This window comes from Protopterus annectens, chromosome 7.part1 (assembly GCF_019279795.1).
Source record: "Protopterus annectens isolate FY-2018-M chromosome 7.part1, PAN1.0, whole genome shotgun sequence".
Taxonomy (NCBI): Eukaryota; Metazoa; Chordata; order Ceratodontiformes; family Protopteridae; genus Protopterus; species Protopterus annectens.
The window spans coordinates 378,847,002-378,867,001 of record NC_056740.1 but is presented as its reverse complement, the minus strand read 5'-3'; the positions used below and the strand labels follow the sequence as shown (position 1 = coordinate 378,867,001).

Genomic DNA, 20,000 nt, shown 5'->3' with positions numbered 1-20,000 from the left:
GTGCCAACATTTAAAATGTGTCCCTAATTTGGGGCCTTTTCCTTAGTTATTTTTCCTGTGTTCTAAATGAGCTATTCCACCCAGCTTTGACTGGTATAGATGTCATTTGCTTTGTGTTCATTAGTCTTTGATCTTGTTAGTTTTGGCTAGTCTGTGTTACCATAAAATGACAATGATTTACTGAAACTGTTAAATACTTGGTGCTCCCCACCCTCACCAGCTTGTCAAAGACAGCATAGGGATTCATGTTAGAAATATGGATCTAAAAACTGTGGAAGCAAATATGTAAATTGTGGTGGACATTGTGAAGGTACCCTGTCTGCTGTACCCTTAGCCATGCATCCTTGGAAATGGCTCCTTGGCTACATCTTTTTAAGACTCAGATGTGCTTGATATAACCTCAGTACATTGAATGACAGAGTACATCCGTGGTGGTGCAGCGGTAGCATTGTTGCCTCACAGCAAGAGCTTCTCCCATTCGATTCTCGGCTGCAGTGTGGGGAGTGCCTTCTGTGTGGAGTCTGCATGTCCTTCCCACAGTTGGGTGGGCGTTCAAAAGACATGCTTAAATGGGCGTGCCTTCGTTGAAGGTTGAACGTCGAGCTGGCACCTCGGCGTTCGTAAAAATTTACTGCCAATCTTTAGTGGACCGGAGTTCCACTGTGGCGACCCCTAACTGGGAAAAGCCGAAAGACAAACAACAACACTGAATGGGACAGAAGAATCCCAGAGTTTAAAGTCTGTATTTTATACATGTTGTAAAAACAAACCAATGCTTATTTCATAATTTCATTTACAATGGTACAACTGTTAACCACAGACCTGTACAACTGTTAACCACAGACCTAAAGTGTTACTTTCCTGAAAGTAGCTAAAGTGAACTTTGACCAAGATTTAAGTGCAAACACCTTCTTAACCTTAGCTGATCCTGAACCAATGTAAATTATATTAGCTGTCCTTGAAAATGTGCACAACTGAGCTTGCAACTATATTTCAAGCCTGTGTTCCAACTCTGTGCTGCCTGTTGCACAGACCATTTCAAAAGGGTCAAGCAGAGTAGCCCACCTACCTGTTTAATTTATGAATAAATACTTGTGTGAACATATTTTGAAATGTGCAAAATATTTTGCAAGTGCGTTTATTTTTTTTATAGAACAGGTAGGTGTAGTCATGATCTAGTTATAATAATAAAGAAATTGAAAAAATGAATTTCACGAATCACTAATCCATTAAAGATGGAATTTTACACAAAAAATGTAAGTGATCCAGACAAGTAAATACAACAAACTGTAACATTTGAATCAGTTTGAATATACAAACTGACTATCAACAAGTCCCTCTTCTGTACTTTGTGGCTTGCCTTAATGCCTTAAAAACGCAAGTAATATATTTGTTTGATAAGTGTGACTTTTTTGGCTGTTTGTTTTTGGAACAAGTTAATTCGTAACACTTACTTACAGCGTTACTTGTTCTTCTTTGAACAAATGAATGTTCTTAATGTATAAGCTTGCTCTGATAAAACTAAATTAAATAATGGAAAACAAAATTTAAGTGCATGTCCTTTGCAGGTATTAACTTAGGTATGCGGTATAAGGCTCACCAGTTTCCTGTTTTCTTTGCTTATTAGTAAGCACATGACCTAATAAACTGGCAGACTACTGCAGAGAATTCTTTGAGAGTGGGCAGGAGAGTTGTATCATCTGAGTTTCTGTCTCATCTTTTTTTATTTTGAGAAGGTCTATAAACATTACTTCAGACTACATTTACACTATTCTGTTAGTGTGTGCTTATTGCAGTCTTAAATCTGTAGTCTTCAGATTGCAGAAGAATCTTTCTCTTTTTCTTTGTGGATTTTTGTGTTTTATGCTTTAGAAAATTGTGTATGTAGATTAGCACTGGGAAGCCACACAGGATGCGAGCCTTATTAGTCTGTTACTGTTGAAGGCTGAGCAGCTATAAATATTTATATGTACTATTCAGCCATGTTTGCAGTTTGAGAAGATTGCTGCAGGTATATGCTCTGAAAGATGTCTCAGCACCCAAATGCATATCTTTTCACCTGGGGATAGAAGGGTATGTGGCAGAAGTTGAACATAACCTGCTCGTAATTAGTCGGTTTTAGCTCGTGGAGTGTAAATTTATTATGAGGGTGAAGGTGGGAGCAGAGGCTATGCTTGGTGTCTTTACACATATCATCAATGTCATTGTAGGCTGAGACCGATGCATTCTGGGATAGTGAAGAAAACTGAGAAAAAGGATCAGCAGCATCACGTCTACACTTCATATGCATTGCATTCACTTAACTGGGCACCTCTAGAAAGATAGGGTCCTGATTGTCTTCAGCTGGCTGCCATTTCTAATTTTCATGTGGGAGAAATGGGCTCTAACTTTGTCCCATAGGCTATATAAAGCATTCCTAAACAGTACTACCCTCTTAAGACCTCCAATAAGAGAACCCCCCCCCCCCCCCGGGACCTAAATTTAGTTTTAGTGGCTCTGATTCTTCCCCCCTTTGAGCCAGCTGCTTCTTGTCCACTGAAGTTTTTGACATGGAAGACCCTTTTCTTAACTCCCATTACCTTAGCTAGGAGGGTTTCAGAATTGCAGACTTTATCTATTTGTCCCCCATACTTGATTTTCCACAGAGATAGAGTTTCTCTCAGAACCAACCCCTCTTTCTTACCCAAGGTGTGTTTGGAGTACAATTTGAATCAATCCGTAGAGCTTCCTGTATTCTTTCCCAGTCTTGGCAACAAGGCAGAGTATAAGCTCCATCAATTAGACGTTCATAGACAGTTACATTTTTATTTACACAGGACCAAGGGCTTCAGAAAATCTGACCAATTGTTTTTATCCTTTGCAGAGAATAAGAAAGGTTGTTCAGTCTCAAAAGTGACCTTATCTAAGTGGCTTTCAGTTACTATCATCTATGTCTACGATATGCGGAACAAAAAACTTCCAGGAAAAATTAAAGGACACTCAACTAGGGCCTTGGCTACCTCTATTGCTTTTCAAGCCAAACTGCCTTTAGATTTGATCTGTGCGGCAGCTACATGTGCTAATCCTCATATTTTTATCATTCATTACATAGTAGATGTGGCCTCCCGGAACAGGGCATCCTTTGGTTCCACAGTCCTAAAGAGTTTTTTTTCCAGTGAGCCACCCAAGAAACAGGTGCTGGGGACGCAGTCCCAACCAGCAAGAATGAAGGCAAGATAGGGACAACATAACATAAAGAAGTTATGTACTCACCATAACGTTCCATGTTTGTTGTCCTTGATCTCACCTTCCTTCTTGCGTCCCACCCTCCTTCCCCTTTCCTGGGGGATCGAGAGGAGATCTTTTCATTGGCTACACTTACTGAGTTTCCCTTTACCATACCAGTTGGTTAGACCTAGTCTTCCCTTCTTTCTCTTTGCTGATTATTTACATCTTTATATGCAGGTGTTCTCTTATATGCAAAATACAGTAATTTTTTAACTGCATAGTCTAGTGTTGGGTTATCACAAACGAGATCTGGGTGACTTCCACTAGGGACGTTGGGACAGGGATCAGATTCGTGCCAGTAAAAGCTCTTGAGGTATAGTATACAGCCGAGTTGGAGCCGAGGATCGTCTCCGAACCCAACCAGCAAAAAGAAAGGCGAGATCAAGGACAACAAACATGGACCGTTATGGTGAGTACATAACTTCTATTTTTGCATGTGTGTAGCTTTCTCAGTGTGGTGTGCAGTGTTAGGTTCTTTGCAATGTAAAGTAGATCGGTGTGATATATATGAAATGCCAAAACAATATGTTTGTTGGTATTTTGGATTGTAAGTCATGATGTATCAGAGTGGAGGCTTTTCCAGAATGGCAGAGCACTACAGAACATTAAATTCAGTCTTTTTTTCAAGTTTTGCAAAAATTTGCATTGTTAGACTTACAGCATACTGTGATATAAAGTCTTCTAATGCATTTAATTCTTTAATTACTTCAGATGCAATATCAGTTATGTAGAAGAATGGCTTCAAGAAAAGTCTCTTCAGAATAGTGCTGTCAAAGAAACAATGGAACCTCTTTCACAGGCTGCTTGGTTACTTCAAGTTAACAAAACAACCGAAGAGGATGCTAAAGAAATATGCAACCAGTGTTCTTCACTATCTTCTGTTCAGGTATGCAATTATTTTTATTATTATTATTAATAAAATAGAATGCTGTTAAGTTAAAAATATGTACAAGGACTTGGCTTATCATGGACATAGCACTTTAAAGAGTATATGGTTGAGCGTTCACTGTACCATTCAGTAGTAAAAACTTGACATGAAAAAAAAAAACACTTGCTCCGTCCCAGGAAAATGATAGATTGTAATTTATTGATCACTTCCCCTTTAAAAAAATACGTAATTCAAAATTCAGCTCTTTAGTCATTGAGCTTGCTTACTTCTTAAAATGCAAGTAATAGATACATTTTCATTTAACCCTGCACCTTAAGGACATTTTTTCCAGTCCCCACCCCTCTCATTATATCACTTTTTCCAAAATGAAAAATACATTTTTTACAAATTAAACTGTCCCTAGTCAGTGCATTAAAAGAATATTTCTTCCTTATTGTGTAATGATGATAAATATATTTCTTTAGAGCATTTTCTGTTTTTCCATCATAATAAGTGGGGCATGATAAACAACTGGCAATATATACCACCCAGTGGTACTGCAGTCAAAATGACCCTTACAATAATATGTCATATCATTGTTGTTCACTGTAATATATTTACTCACATTTATTCATTTATACTGTTTACATGCCCAACATAAGAACATTTCTAGGTGGTGTTATTTTACAACATTACTGTTTCTAATCAATCACTCAGAATAAAGCAGGGTGTAATTGCTACCTTACAAAACAACCCTTCTATACGCTAGAACAGTTTCCTTTGTTTATATGTAATACTCCTAATGTCAGAACTATCCACTGATGTTGGAAGACACATTGATTTGTGAAAAATTAACTTTCTTACTCTCTTCAATACTTTTTTTTAAAGTTTTCCTTTAAATCGCTTCAAAATGATCACTTTATTTCCACTTTACGTCAAGTATTACTTTAGCAAGTAATCTTACTGAGTATTGCGTCTACTTTAACATTTCTCTCAACACATTGACCTCTCTGTCAAAAATATTGTCATCTAATGTTAAACGTGACAGTCGGGCAAACTGACCTTTTGTGTATTATATTTCGTTTTGAATGTATGTCCACTTGTGTAATGGACATAAGAATTTTTTAACATTGGTTTCCTGTAGATTTTAAACACATGTGTTCTAGTGTTAAAGTTCTTATAAATATAAATAATCTAAAAAAGTGATACCTGTATCTGATCCTTTGTGTGTAAAACTTTAAAAAAATGTGTAGTGTTCTCTAAGTATGTACTCTACCATGTTATGAATATATAATCCATAAAATGTTTGTATGTATAAAACTTTATTCCCATAGCACCTTTGCTGTTGTATTCTGTACCAGAGGCTATAGGTTTACAAGAGGGTAGAAATACAGTCATATGTATCCAAGATAGAAAAATAAAATTTAGCCATCTTGGGAGTTGCAAAATATAGCTTCCTATTAATCTTGTCATCTAAAATGTGAATGTTTTTCTTGGTAAAGCTGTAAAACAAATAGACAAAAAAAGTATGTTTATATTCAAAAGCAGTACTGTAGGAGTGGCACAGTGGTGTAGTGGGTAGCATTTTCACCTCACAGCAAGAAGTTAGTTTGGCTCTGGGATGGGTTGCCTTCTTGCGGAGTTTGCTTGTCTCCCCATGTATTTGCATAGGTTTTCTCCAGAAGCTGAGGTTTCCTCCCACATTCCAGAGACATAGGTGAATATTGTCTTTCTCGGTATGTGTTTGAGCATGTGATATGGAACAAAGACCTGGCAGTCTGCTTCCCCTATGCAGTAAATTCCATGCATGGCAGTGGCTGTTCACAAGATTGCTGTAGATGTCAGCTGCAACTTATAAGTTCATAGGTTCATAGGTAGGTACTAGGCTATTGGCCCTGGGGCCTGTACAAGCCCAGCTAAAAAGGTACCCTGGCTTTTGTCACACAAGAAAATTATTTTCCTGTGCCACTGTCGAGCAGAGCCACAGAGGTAATCCCTGGGGTGAATTTCCTATTTCCCATCCAATCATCAAGATTTTTCTTGAAGGGTGCTAATGAGGAGCTTTGTTTGATATACATAGGTAGTTTATTCCAGAGTATAGGAAGTCTCTGGGACAGGAATCTGTCCCTCCGGCATGTTCTGTTTATTGTGGTGACAAGGTTTAGGTTCCAAGAGCGTGTAGCTCGGAGGGATTGGGATTTCTTTAAGTGGACCATGTCCAACAGCTCTGGGTTTGACATAGCTTTGTATGTTAGGCAGAGATCACCTCTGAACAGGCGACATGCGACGGAGTAAAGCTGGAGTTTTTTGAGACAGTCTGCGTAGGGCATCTGTTTGAGGCCAGTAATCCTCTTTGTGGGGTATTTCTGCGGCCTTTCCAGTTGTTGTAGATGTCTTGTGAGGTACATACCAAAAGGGGCGTTGTACTCTATAATGGGTCTAATGAGTGATGAGTAGAGGGGAACAATGACCTCTTTTTTTCTGAATGAGAAACCTTTTGTGATGAGGTGTGCCACTTAGAAGGATTTCCTGACTACTGTGGCGATGTGATTATCAAAGGAGAGACTACTGTCCACCTGTGTCCCAAGGTCTCTTATCACACTTTCGGTGTTAAGTATACTACCGCCTATGCTGTAGTTCATGGGTACAGAGTTTTTACCAAAGGGGATGACAATGCACTTTTTGGCATTGAGCTTGAGGCCATGGCTTTGACACCAGGCATCTGTCTCAGTGAGGCCCTTTTGTAGGATGTCCACATCGTTAGGAGTTTCGATTATGGCTCCTAGTTTGCAGTCATCTGAGAACTTTGTTAGCCAAAGACTTTCTGTGTTAGCCTGCACTTCAGAGAAGTAGATACCAAACAGGAGAGGACCCAGGACTGAACCCTGTGGCACTCCACTTGTCACTGGTCTGAAGTCGGATTTGGAGTCTGCTACTTTCACAGTGTGGGTTCTGTCAGTGAGCCAGTTGGCAATCCATCTTGTGACATAGGGATTTATACCTAGTTTAGTGAGTTTATCCATAATTCCAGAGTGGGGGATGGTGTCGAAAGCCTTGGCAAAATCTAGATAGGCTGTGTGAACCACCTTACCCTTGTCTATGGCTTTGTTGACTGCTTCAAAGAAGTCTATCAGGTTTAGGAGACATGATCTGCCTTTTACAAACCTGAACTGGGTGGGATCCAGAGTTTGGAGATTACCAATGTCTTTGTTTATAAGTTCCATGGCCTTGCAGACCAGGCTCGTCAGGCTAATGGGGCGGTAGTTCCCGGGGTCTGTGGTGGCTCCCCCCTTGTGGAGTGGGATAACCTTTGCTGTGCGCCATTCAGCAGGCACAAAGCCTGAGGTGAGGCTATGATTGAACATGGTACTTAGGTGGGGTGCCAGTTTGTGCTGTAGTTCGTGTAGAACGCAGCCTGGGATGTTGTCTGGTCCCATGGATGGTGTGTTCTTGGTTTTGGAGAGTGTGTTTTTTTACCTGTGCAGCCATGATTACAGGAACTTTGCATTCTTCCGTTATAGAGATGGGCTCTTTAGGGGGTGAGAGGGGGGTAAAGTTAACACTGAACCTATCTGCCAGGATGTTGGCAATATCAGTTGGGTCTGTATATTTAGTGCCATTGTGCTGTAACTCAAAGCAGATTTGAGTGTTGCCATTGAGATTCTTGACATAGCTATAGAATGCTTTGTGGTTGTCTTTAGAATCACTGGCGATTTTGTTTTCGTAACTAGCTTTGGAGGATTTTGTCATGGATCGCAGTATCTTACTGAGGCTGACCAGGGAGCTCCTCCACTCGTGGGATTTTACTCACTTTTGCAAGAGTTTCTTCCTTCTGTTGTACAGTTTGTTTATGGCAGGGGACCACCAGATTGGCTTCCTTTTTTTGGAGGATAGCATCTTGGTTCTGTTTGGGATAGCACGATCCATGCACTCATGTAAGTGCTTATAAAGTGCAATGGTGTAGGATTCAGTAGTTGTAATTGTGTTGTCCATCTGCATGGGTGTCATGAAGTTCACCACTTCTGTCTTAAGAAGCATGAAGTTGGCTTTGGAGAAATTTTTTACCGTCGTTTCCTTAATGGGGGGTGGAGGCAGGATGTGGATATCTAGGGTAATTAGCTTATGGTCGGATCGGACCAGTGAGGCGTTGACTTCAGGTGTGGAACACCGGTCACTCATATTGGTAATGACTAGATCTAGGATATTGTTGCCTCTGGTGGGGGTGTGGATAAGTTGATCCAGGGCATTGGAGTTTATGAATTCCAGAAAGCGTTGAGCAAAGGAGTTGGTACATGAGTAGTTTTCCCAGTTAATGGTGGGGTAGTTGAAATCGCCCATTATTAGGGTGTTTGGTTGAACCCTAATATTTTCCAGTACATCAAGAAAAGAGGAGTGGGAATCCTGGGGAATGGTGGGTGATATGTAGCAAGCTACAATTTGGATTGCAGTTTTGCCAAGAGTTAGTTGCACTTGGATAGCATCGGCTGCATTATGCTGAGCAACTAGCCTGGAGGTGTGGATATCCTTAATGAATATGGACACACCTCCGCCTTTGGTGTTTCGGTTCAGGTTACATGGCCGAAAAGTGTGGTATGAGTTATAGCCTGGTAGTGCAGGGGTGCTCTCTGGAGCCTTGAACCAGGTCTCAGTCACTGCACAGATATCAATGTTCTCCATTTTAAGGAGTGCCTCGAGTGAGTGTATTTTGAGATTTAGACTTCTAGCATTGAGTAGCATCACCCTCAGATTTTGCTTGCCTGTTCCTGTTATGGTGGTGAATTTGTCATTTGAACCTTGCCTACAAAAGGCACTATAGGGGCGGCAAGAACCTTAGCCAGTATCCGGAATCCCAGGGGTGACAGGTGCAGGCCATCTCTGGCAAAGCATCGTGGTCTGTCGACCATGTAATCCCAGGCAGACAGATACTGGATCCTTTTAGAATGGCACCAGAAGCTTAGCCAGTTGTTGAAGTCAATCATTTTGTCCTTGTACTGCGGCATCATTCTGGGTGATGGCAGAATGCTACTCAGGGCTAGGGTCATACCTGCCTGGGCTACAAGATCGGAGAGCTCTTCCATGTCTCTTTTCATGTAGTCCAGGGAGGTATGTCTCAGGTCATTCACACCAACATGGACAATGACAGAGTCCTATTTGTACTTGTTGTGGAGTGACCTGAGTGCGTGTGTTATGTGGCAGATCCTTGCACCCGACAGGCAGCTGACAGTAACCTTCTCCTTGTATAGTCTGGTGAGTGAGACATCAGTGTGCCTGACTATAGAGTCACCTATGACTAGTGTGTTGGGTACGTTGTCTTGCCTTATTGGCTGTGGTTGAGTGGCACACTGAGTCTGCGGGCTATGTGTCATTTGGGTTGTGTTGGGGGGGTGGAGGTTGCTTGATTTTCTGCTTTGGAGGTCTCTGTTGCTTGAGCAGATTATGATTGAGAGCCTCCGCAAATGTTTTTGTGTTTCTATGTGTGGATTTTGGTGGTGTAGATTTAGTGAGACTATGTGATGAGTGTGGTGTGGTGCAAGTGTTTACCTTCTCCTCTTGACTGTCAAGTTCAGTCTTGATTGGAGAGAGCTTTACCTTCAGTTTGGCTAGATAAGTGCATCTCTCACAGGTTGTAGTGTTGGGTGGTAGTATGGATGGATAACACTTTTGTTGGATGGATGGATAACACTTTTGTCCCTTTTGGGCTTAATTTAAACTATAACTGGCAGGTTGTACTTGTTAACTGCTAACTAAGGCTGAATTTCCTGTGTTTATTGAGCCGTGTGTGTCTCTGTATCTTTTATCCTCACTGTAAGGTAGCATCCAAGGCACCAGGGGAATAAAATTTTGAGATGAAGTTGTGAGGTATTTATTATTGTCTTTTGTAGTTGCTTTATCTGATAAATATGGTTGGCATAGTGTTCCTGATGTTTCACAGTTTACATTGCTTTTTCAAGTTTGTTTTCGTAATATACTTAAACAATGCCACTAAGCAATTATTCAGTGACAGTATATTGTACTTCATCAGAAATCTGATACACTCCATCTGCTGCTTGACTATACTTTGGTCAGATCATTCATTCCCTTAAAACACTGGTTTGATAATGTCAACTAGTAAGACACATATGAAAGCAATGAAATTACTAGTTTAAAGTGTCTAATGAGGATGGATCTTGACCTCAGAGACTTCATCCATCTGGTTCAAGGTAACTTTACTGCAGGGGCTCATATGCCTTTAGTCTGACAGGATACCTGGATTCTGACACTGGACAAGACCTTTTGACACATCAGTATTTTAGTCCACATATGAGATTTCTCGTTTTTATTCACATTGGACATTGCTTTCATCATAAACTGTTGCAGTGGCATTTTGTGCTTTCTTCAGCACCCAGAGTCTTCACCAAGACCAAACCCTTGAAGGAGAAGGATTTCCATGTGTTCTTCAAGATGGATGGATGGTTTCTGTTGGCTCCATACCAAGACTTCCTGGAAATGTCCCCACAGTAGATGCTGCCTTAAAATGCAGTCCAACTACCATAAGTTGTTTATATGGGGGGGGGGGGGTCATTTGTAACTGTTGCTCAGACAGAGCTTTGTAGACATTGAACTGGACACTGTCTGTTGTCAGTCATTCCTGTCCTTGAGAAGGCTCAGGATGTTATAACTTAGGCATAGACTCTATTCTAGAATTAATTGCTATTTCAGTCATCATGGTGCCATTAGTACACCTGAAGATGTGGCCTTTGCAGTGGACTGTTATGCATCCATGACTACAGAGCCACCATGCACTTAGGGAACTTGGAGGACTGTGCTGTGATCAGGTTTGTGTTCCCCTACCTACTCAGGAATCATGGCCATGGGTCTTTCTTTAACTGATTCACTCAAGAAGAGCTCATGATTGCTAACTGCTTACTTCCTCCATTGGAGCATTGGTACATCCTGAGCTAATTTTAGGGGATACATTTCTAATACCGTACTTGAAGTAAATGTTTGTAACTCCTGAACCATAACAGTTATGCAAAAAGTGTAAATGTGAGAGTTGCTAAGCACACACTGATCTTTGCAGTGGTTTAACTGTTGACATTGCAACTCAAAAAGGTGATTTTTGTATTCAGTAGTCAACACACATGTTAAGCATTTATTTTCCATATTCGTTAAAACAAGATCTGAGGTTGTCATTTTCAATCTTCCTTAACCTGTCGGGGAGGGGGTTGAGATCCGACCTCTGATCCGACTCGGTCGGTTTCAAAAACGTAGGCTCTGAAGCTCAAGCTCCTCCTCTACCCACAATGCTTCACTCACTCCCCCCTGTTATCTCAGATCTTGTTTGTCGCTCTTAGAAGACGCGTCGCAGTCTGCTGACTCGAGCTCCTTGGGAGAAGTTTCAGTTAAATTGATTGACTTTCTTTTGCAGTGTTTCCTTTACTGCTACTCTACCATACCACCTAACCTGTGTTTCTGGTGTATAGTATAAAAAAAAAAAGTCTTACGTTTAGTAGTTTATTGTCAGCTGCCATGTTCTTAGGAGGAAGTGTTTTTTCCATTTTTTTCCTTCTTTTATTTCTCTTTTTCCTAACTTATTTTTGTAGGATGTCTGATTCCCTTATCTGATGCCCACAGAGAGCACTTATTGTCTCAGCCCTGCTCACTTCACAGCCTCCTGCTCCATCTGTGAGGGATTTCACCAGAGAACATTAGCCAACAGGATGAATAAACTCATTTTGAAGGGCCATTTACCTCATTTGGCCCCATCTGCAGGTTCTTCTTCTTCTTCAGGTGCTGAGCCCCCCCTCTAAGAAACAGAGAATACAGGAAATGCAGAAAATGTTCCCCAGGGGAAATCTGCTTCCTTGTTTTTGGACAAGCCTCCAGCCAATGCTCCTAAGGCAGTAGATCCCAGACCCACCAATCCAAGTAAGTCCGCCCAATCCTCCCCTTGTCTCCAATCTCCTTTGCCTTCAGAGCTTCCTCCTCCTCCTGCCACAGGGACTTCCCATAATGAGAGCTCTCTGAGGATTTTGTCCATGCCACCTTCCACAGCATCATCATCTGTCAGATCTTCCCTCAGCCTTTCTGAATCGTACATGGACAGACTGATGAGACAGTTCCTTCAGACGCAGATCCAAATGGGGGTCTTAACAGCCCTGTCCCTGCCAGGACCCGGGGCAGACAGTCACCTTTTAGACCTTTAGCTGCTACTCCACTCCAACTTACTGCTTTGGATCCCTCGGATCTGAATGCCCCGAGAGCCAAGATGATGGAACTGATTATGGATCTCTCTTTGTCTCCGGCACCTTTCCTGACTCACTCGGTCCTGACTGTTGCGGGACAGAGCATCTCTTGGAGCCGAAGCCTCAATGTCAGCTCCGAGGGGTTGACCTCAACTCCAAAGTGTTTGTAACTGTTGCTTCCCCCTCAGAGCATATGCATTTGACAGCTCAGCCCCGGCTTCCCATTTGGAGTGGAGGGCTGGAGGGGCTCAGGGATCCTCTCTCCTGGTAGTTTTGGCTCCAGGAGGACTGTATTCAGCGTCTCCAGCCCATTCTTCATTCAAAGTGGTGGACAGGGTTCTCTCCTTGCCCAAGAGATCCTCAGCTCACACCTTTTGGATCCACTTCTCACCCCCTTGGAGACTGTTTCTGAGACATCACCACTGCCCTGCTTCGGACAGCCAGCCCAGCAAGGCTTGCAAGTACTTCCACCTTTGGAACCCCAGATATCTTCTGATGTCTCCCTGGAATACCCCACTGAGGATATTCCCCAGAAGAAAAGGTGCAAAAGGAGGCACCTGGTTTGTAACAGAATACACTGATTTTGAGAAAGAGAAAGGCTCCCCCACATCTCCACCTGAGGATGCCTCCTTCAGGGACATCTTGGAAACCCTGTGCCAAAGAAGGTGGATGGTCTTCGCAAAACATTACCCTGAAGGAAACGGTGCTCTTGGAGACTTTCAGGTCTGGCTGTCTACATCTTGGGTGCCCTGCCCCCCCCCCCCCCCCGCCAGGGAGTAGACGGATTCAGACACTGTAGAACCTGTCCCCAAGTGTGCACACAAAATCCTTAGTGCTCCCTCTGACCGACCCCATTGGACTAAAGGAATCCTGGTAGATGCCATGGTTGTTACAGCATCCACCAAGAAGGAGCTGGCCCAAGTAAGCTCCACTTTCCATCCCCCTAACAGGGAGTCTGGGGTCATAAACAGATTCATTAAGAGAGTTTACACCTCATTTACCTTCACCTTAAGAGCCTTAAGCTACCTTTCCCATTTTACTTGGCTACAGAGGGATTTAATTAAAGAACTCTCAAGCTCAATCCCAGAGTCCATGTCTGATGAGGAGAGGAAATACTTCTCCTCCAGATTGGCCACTCTACAGTCAATTTCCAGTGCATCAGAGGGTACCTCAAGGGCAGCCAGTTCTGGCATTGCCATTAGGCGCCATGCCTGGATGTGGCTGTGTGACTTTGCGGAACTTTTCAAGGAGTGTTTCATCAATGCCCCTTTTGATGGATTATCTTTGTCTGGGCCCACTGTTAGAGACACATTCTGGCGTAGCTAGAAAAAATGGAAAAGACCCTATCTGCCATCAGAATCCATTTTTCTACTCCCCCCCCCCCAAAGATCCTTTTCTAGTAATGGGGGGACAGTGGTTCAAGAAATCTCAGGGTTCTTTTAGGAATCTCAAGGAAAATATTCCCCCTGGAGGCAGAGGAGGAAATGGTTACAAGGGGTCTGCAAAATCTAGGGTCTTGGTATTCCTGCTTGGACATGCTCTTTCAGTGCTCTTGAAAGGTCGCCCGGCTGCCCCTGTCTGGAGGCAGTTGGGGGGTACTTATCCTTGTACCCAGAAGCTTGGCTAGCCATCACAAATGATCAGTGTGTGCAAAGGATCATATCCAGAAGATACTGCATTCCCTTTTTAAAACCTTCCAAACCAAAAAGCTCTCTCCCAGATGCTCCACCCAATGAGAGAGAGGCAGAGGAGTTGAAGATCTCAAAGCTTCTGCAAAAAAGAGTCATCCAGAAGGTCCCTCCAGATCAGTGTGTATCAGGCATTTACTCAAGATTCTTAGTCCCAAAAAAGAGAGGAGACCTCAGGCCCATCTTCGATCTGACATTCCTGAATAAAGTCAGTAAAAACACATAGTTCAAGATGGTCATGGTGCAGTCCATTCTACCTCTCTTGAAAATGAATAACTGGATGTTCTCAGTAGACCTGAGGGATCCATGCTACCACATCAAGATGGACAGGCACTCCAGAAGATATCTACTCTTTAGGCTGTGAGTCAGTAATTTTCAGTTCAGAGTGCTTTCCTTTGGTCTCACCACAACCTCCAGGGTGTTCACCAAATGCATAGTGGTGGTTGCAGCTCATCTCAGACTGCAAGTATTCCACATATTTCCGTACCTAGACATCTGGGTCCTAACCGCTTCAACCAGGCATCTACCCATCTGAGCCAGGAACTATCTGTTACAACTAGCTCCTACCTTGGGCATAGCAATCAACATGCAAAAGTCACAGCTACAACCAGTTCAGAACATAGACTTCACAGGGGCTTGTCTGGATACATCAAATACCTTGGCTTTCCTTACTCCAGGCAGGATTACCAACCAACGATGTCATATAGGACAGATTTTGGCAGTCTTGGTTTCACCAACAAAATTAGTACTCAGGGCTATGGGCTTCATTGCTGCCACCATAACTCTGTTAGCAACAGCATGTGTATACATGAGAATTCTGCAATGGACCTTAGCAGTCCAGTGGTTATCACATCAGCGCTTCCTCAGCTGTACAATCAAACTGTCCCAAGTGTGCAAGATTCTCTCCTCTGGTGGCTTCATTCCTCAGAGTTTCTTCAAGCCCCCCCCCCAAATTCCACATTGACCATGTATGCCTCCCAGGTGGGGTTGGGGGGGCATTTCCTGGGTCGGACGGTCCAAGGCATGTGGACTCGACAGCAGACCAACCTGCATATCAATGTCCTGGAGATGAGAGCGGTCCTTTTAGCATTACAAGCATTTCTCAGCTTTCTCCCTCCAGGGACAATATGTCAGTAGTATGGTACATCAACAGATAAGGGGGAATCAGATCCTACCGCTTGTGCCAAGAAAGCAGTGAGAGTGTAGCAGTGGGTGATTTCTATCAACTACTTTCCGATTGCACCGCACATTCTAGGAGTGTAACATTCTAGAGGACTGCTTAGCAGAGTCTTAATGATGCCACACTAGTGGGCTCTGAATTAGTTGTTGGCGAACATGATCACCCACAAATGGGGTCAAGCTTGCCACAGTCTCTTTGCCTCTCCCCACAACAAGTGCATCAGGTTCATCCTCATGATTCTCCCTCAGGGACAGTCACCCAGGGATGCTCTGGTCCATGCTTGGCCTCCTGGAGTACTTTATGCCTTTGCACCTCTGCCCTTGATCGTCAAATTTCTTCAGAAAGCTTCCAGGTTGAAGAGCAAAATGATTCTCATTGCGCCCTTTTGGCCTCAGAAAATCTGGTTCACCTTCCTTTGGTCTCATCTGATTTGCCCTCCATGGATGTTTGATCCACATCCAGATCTACTGTTCCATCCATCAGGGCAAATTTACCCCGATCTCCCAAGCCTGAAACTAAGCGCATGGTTTTTCCAATTCCTATGATGACTAGGTTTGCCAGGCTTTCAACCCCAGTCTAAAACATTTTGATCTCCTCCCACAAATCTTGAACTAGGAGACTCTAAAAGAGCAAATGGAAAAGATTTTCTATTTGGGCTCAACAGCAACAATTAGATCCTTTCACTGCTCCTATTCCAGCAGCGCAAGATTTCCTTGCTCATGTTTTTTATGAGGGGGCAGCCATTTTAGATAATTATATCAGAGCAAATTCATCATATTTAGCCTCATCCAAATTGTGTAAGACTTTTCTTAGAGGTACTTTCCTTCTTCATCCTCCAGCTAAAGATCCAACACCTCCTTGGGATCTAACAATGATCTTACAAGCTTTAGTTCGCCCTCTTTTGAATCTTCATCCAATGTAGATTTGAAATTCTTATCATGGAAGACTATTTTTCTAGTTGCTATCCCTTCTGCAAGAAGAGTATGTGAACTGCAGGCTCTGTCCTCCAAATACACGTACTAAATCTTTCACAAGGACAGAGTAACACTACATACTAATCCATCCTTTCAACCCAAATTTGACTGTGAGAACAACATAAAACAATCTATCAACTTACCAGTCTTTTTTTCCTGTTTTCCAGAACAAAGGGGACTATATTCTTCATCTGTTGGATATTTCTAGACATTTGTGTTTCTAATTAAACAGAACTAAATCTTTCAGAAAATCTGACCAACTTTTTATCTTTTTCGATGTCAGAAAAGGTAAACCAGTTGGCAAGACCACCTTAGCTAAACGGTTAAGGGGCTGCATTTTATTTGTGTGTGAATCCATAGTTGTTTTTTACCTCATTGAATCAAGGCTTATTCTGCTAGATCAATGGCAACTTCTCAAGCCTTTTGGGTAAAGTTTCGATTGATGATATTTGTTTGGCTGCCTCATGGTCAAATTCTCACACCTTCATCTCCTACTATAAACTGGACATTGTGTCTAGAACTAGAGCTGCTTTTGGTTCTGCGGTGCTCCAAAATATCCTTCCATGAAGCCCAGCCTGGGTTACTGCAGCTGGGGACTCTGTCCAACAGGCTGAGGAAGAATGAAAATGATAACATCAGATAAAGAAGTTGTGTACTTACCATAACATTCCATCTGTGTTGTCCTTTTTCATTCTTCCTTGACCTTCCCTCCCTCCTTCCCCCTGTCCCTCTAGGGTATGACCTGACAGATATGCTTATAGGAACCTCTGTTGTTGAACTTCTGTCCTTTCTCTACTCTTTTTTAGTACATTTTCAGAATTGTTTGTACATTGTGTATATTGTGGTATAATTTGTAAACATGGTAGCAGCAAACTCGATTTGAGATAATTGGGGAAAATGATGCATTGTGGGTAGAGGAGGAGTTCCAGCTTCAGAGCCTAAGCTTTAGAGAGCAGTCGAGTCACATCCGAGGACAGATCTGTCCCCCCCCCGACACAGGTCAAGGAAGAATGAAAAAGGACAACACAGATTTAACGTTATGGAAAGGCATCTGCTGTCTACAGATGAGTTATTAGTCTGGATTAAAGTAAAATAAAACAAACTTGAAAATGCAATCCAACAGAATAGTTTAATATAACAAAGCTTTCAGGTTCAACAACAGTGCATTAGTGTATAGAATTAGCAAATTACTCTATCCTTATTTAACAACGCAGCCAATAAAATCATTAATTAATACAATTAAAAGATTTAAATCAAATGGTGTAATTTGTTAATTTTATACACTGATGAAGAGTTGTTGAACCTGAAATCTGTGTTATATTAAACTGTTCTGTTGGATTGCATTGTCCTGCTCCTGGGTTGAACCAAACAGTATCAGCGAAACCTGTTTTAAAATATAAGCAAATGTCCCTGCATTAGATGTTCTTTTGCTTTAAATCTCAACTAGTATTAAGCCATGTTTGTTTATTGACATATGAAAATGTCATAGTACTTGTAATTACAGCTAATCAAATTGTTGCATCTCTGTACCTATAACATGTTGACATCATAGATCAGTGGACAAGTTGTGTACACTGATGTGAGCTTCAAAATGAAGCACTGTCAATCATATTAATATGTCTCCTTTCCAGAGACATTGTCGAGAATGTGAAAAAAAACATGGTAATGTTTATAATCTAACAAATAAAGCATTTTATATCTGCAGGTGTAATAGCTAGATGTCATCTATTGAGCCTAGTTCAGGGGTCTGCAACTTGTGGCTCTAGAGCCGCATGCGGCTCTTCCACCCCTCTACAGTGGCTCCCAGTAGTTTTGAAAAATAATGGCCACTCTGCAGCATGACACACATGCACAGAGTGATCAAGTGATGGATTTTAAATATTACTATTGTAAACTTAGAAACTTGCTAGAATAACATGGTTTCTTTTACCATGCATTCCATAAACACTGAGAGTGATCGAGCAATTCCTTGGCAGCATCAGCATCTCCTGAAAAGTTTCTGTACTTCCCCACAAAACTTCTGAAACTATTAACAACAAGAATTTTGGACACAGCCAAAAATATAGGGGGAGCAAAGGAAGAAATATAGGGACAGATTTTAAATATTGCTGTTATAAACTTAGAAACTTGCTAAACTAACTGTTTCTGTTAATATGCATTTTACACACACACACACACACACACACACACACACACACACACACACACACACACACACACACACACACACACACACACACAGTTACCTGTCAACTGTACAGATTTTTGTAGAATGTCCTGATTTTTGCCTCATATTTTTGGTCTGTTGCTTATAAAGTTGTGGTTTTTCTGGCAAACCATTGGCAAATTATTTAGAGCTGAAGTCAGAAAATATAGACAGACATTTGAGCTTCAGACTTCATACCCTTCAGAAAATGCATGCTAATGCAAATCCTGTTCTATCAACTTTCTAATTTTGTAAGAGCAATGTTTAAAAAGTGTCCTTATTTTTGGGCCTTAGTCTCCATCATTATTTATGGCTTTGTCCAGATTTCTTGCTCTAAGAGGATGAAAGGTGACACACACACACACACACACACACACCAATCGAGCTATCCCAATAAAAATCTCAACTAAGGAACAAAAATAGGGACAGATTTTAAATATTGCTCTTATAAACTTAGTTCTTTTATATAAATGTATAATAGCTGTATATAAAACTTAATACGCTGAGTTATCTTCATTTTACATGTCAAATATGTTTTGTGGCTCCAGGTGAATTTTATTTGGTAGAAGAAAGGCCAGAATGGCTCTTTTGATAGTGAAGGTTACAGACCCCTGGCCTAGTTTATGTACTCTGATGCCAGCTTCAGAATTGCCATACTCCTTTACATAGGTATTAACAGAAGTGTAAAAAATGGCATAATGTTCATATCTGAAACAAAAACAAGCCATTGGATTTCTGAAGGTGTGACAAACAGAAGTCAGTTATTGGACCCAAGTTATCTGGATTAAGGGCAGCTTCAAAGTGATATCTGACCCATCACATTTCCATCAAATACACACAGTGTAATGCTTAGTTCAAAGTGCTGGAAAATTGTCAACAAACATTAATCTTCATTCACCACTATACTTTACAATAACAGCCACTACTGTTCTTCACAATAACCAAACAACTTTTATTAAGCATTTTACTATAACAAGGTTATTCTGATGAAGTCATTTTTGTGTGTTTATTGAACGAACAGTTGTTTGGTTATACAGAAGTATTGGCACAAATATGACATATCTGAAATTAACAAACCCTTATATCTCTTACAGGAATGCTAGATAGAAGTCGTATAGTAGGCACAATTTATCAGAACCAATGGGTGCTTCATACTGCTATCTCACTGATCATGTTGCCTTGTTTCCTTAGATATATTCAAAGATATTGATACAAATATAAAAAATTTATAATTTTCATATCTGAATCATAAATGAGTGATTATATTTCAGCAGATTTGAAATACAGACGTCATGTATTGGACTTAATGTGGCCAGATTGAAATCTGCTTCAAGATGATAGCTCACTCATCAGTTTTAATACTCCTAATAAAACATGAACACAAATACAAAACATATTCATAATCTGCCATATAAACAAACTTCTGCTTCTTAAGCTACACTATATTTGCACATTTCATTCAGTGCAGTTAAAATGTGTTGTATCTTCTGCTGTATTCACTGAAGAACTGCATGACTGTGCACTTTCATTGGTTACCCCCATGTTGGCGGCTGTGAAATTAATCCCCTTGCAGCAATGCTATGCAAGAAATG

General features: G+C 41.4%; 1 protein-coding gene across 1 annotated transcript in view; it reads left to right on the top strand.

Annotated features, from left to right (window-relative positions):
* The window catches only part of MYO5C (myosin VC), a 1,763,334-nt gene that overhangs the window by 1,625,921 nt on the left and 117,413 nt on the right, over nucleotides 1-20,000 (top strand). Inside the window, exon 27 of the mRNA XM_044078824.1 lies at nucleotides 3,979-4,153. Coding sequence (XP_043934759.1) covers nucleotides 3,979-4,153 — 175 coding nt within the window. The remainder of the gene's footprint in view (nucleotides 1-3,978; nucleotides 4,154-20,000) is intronic.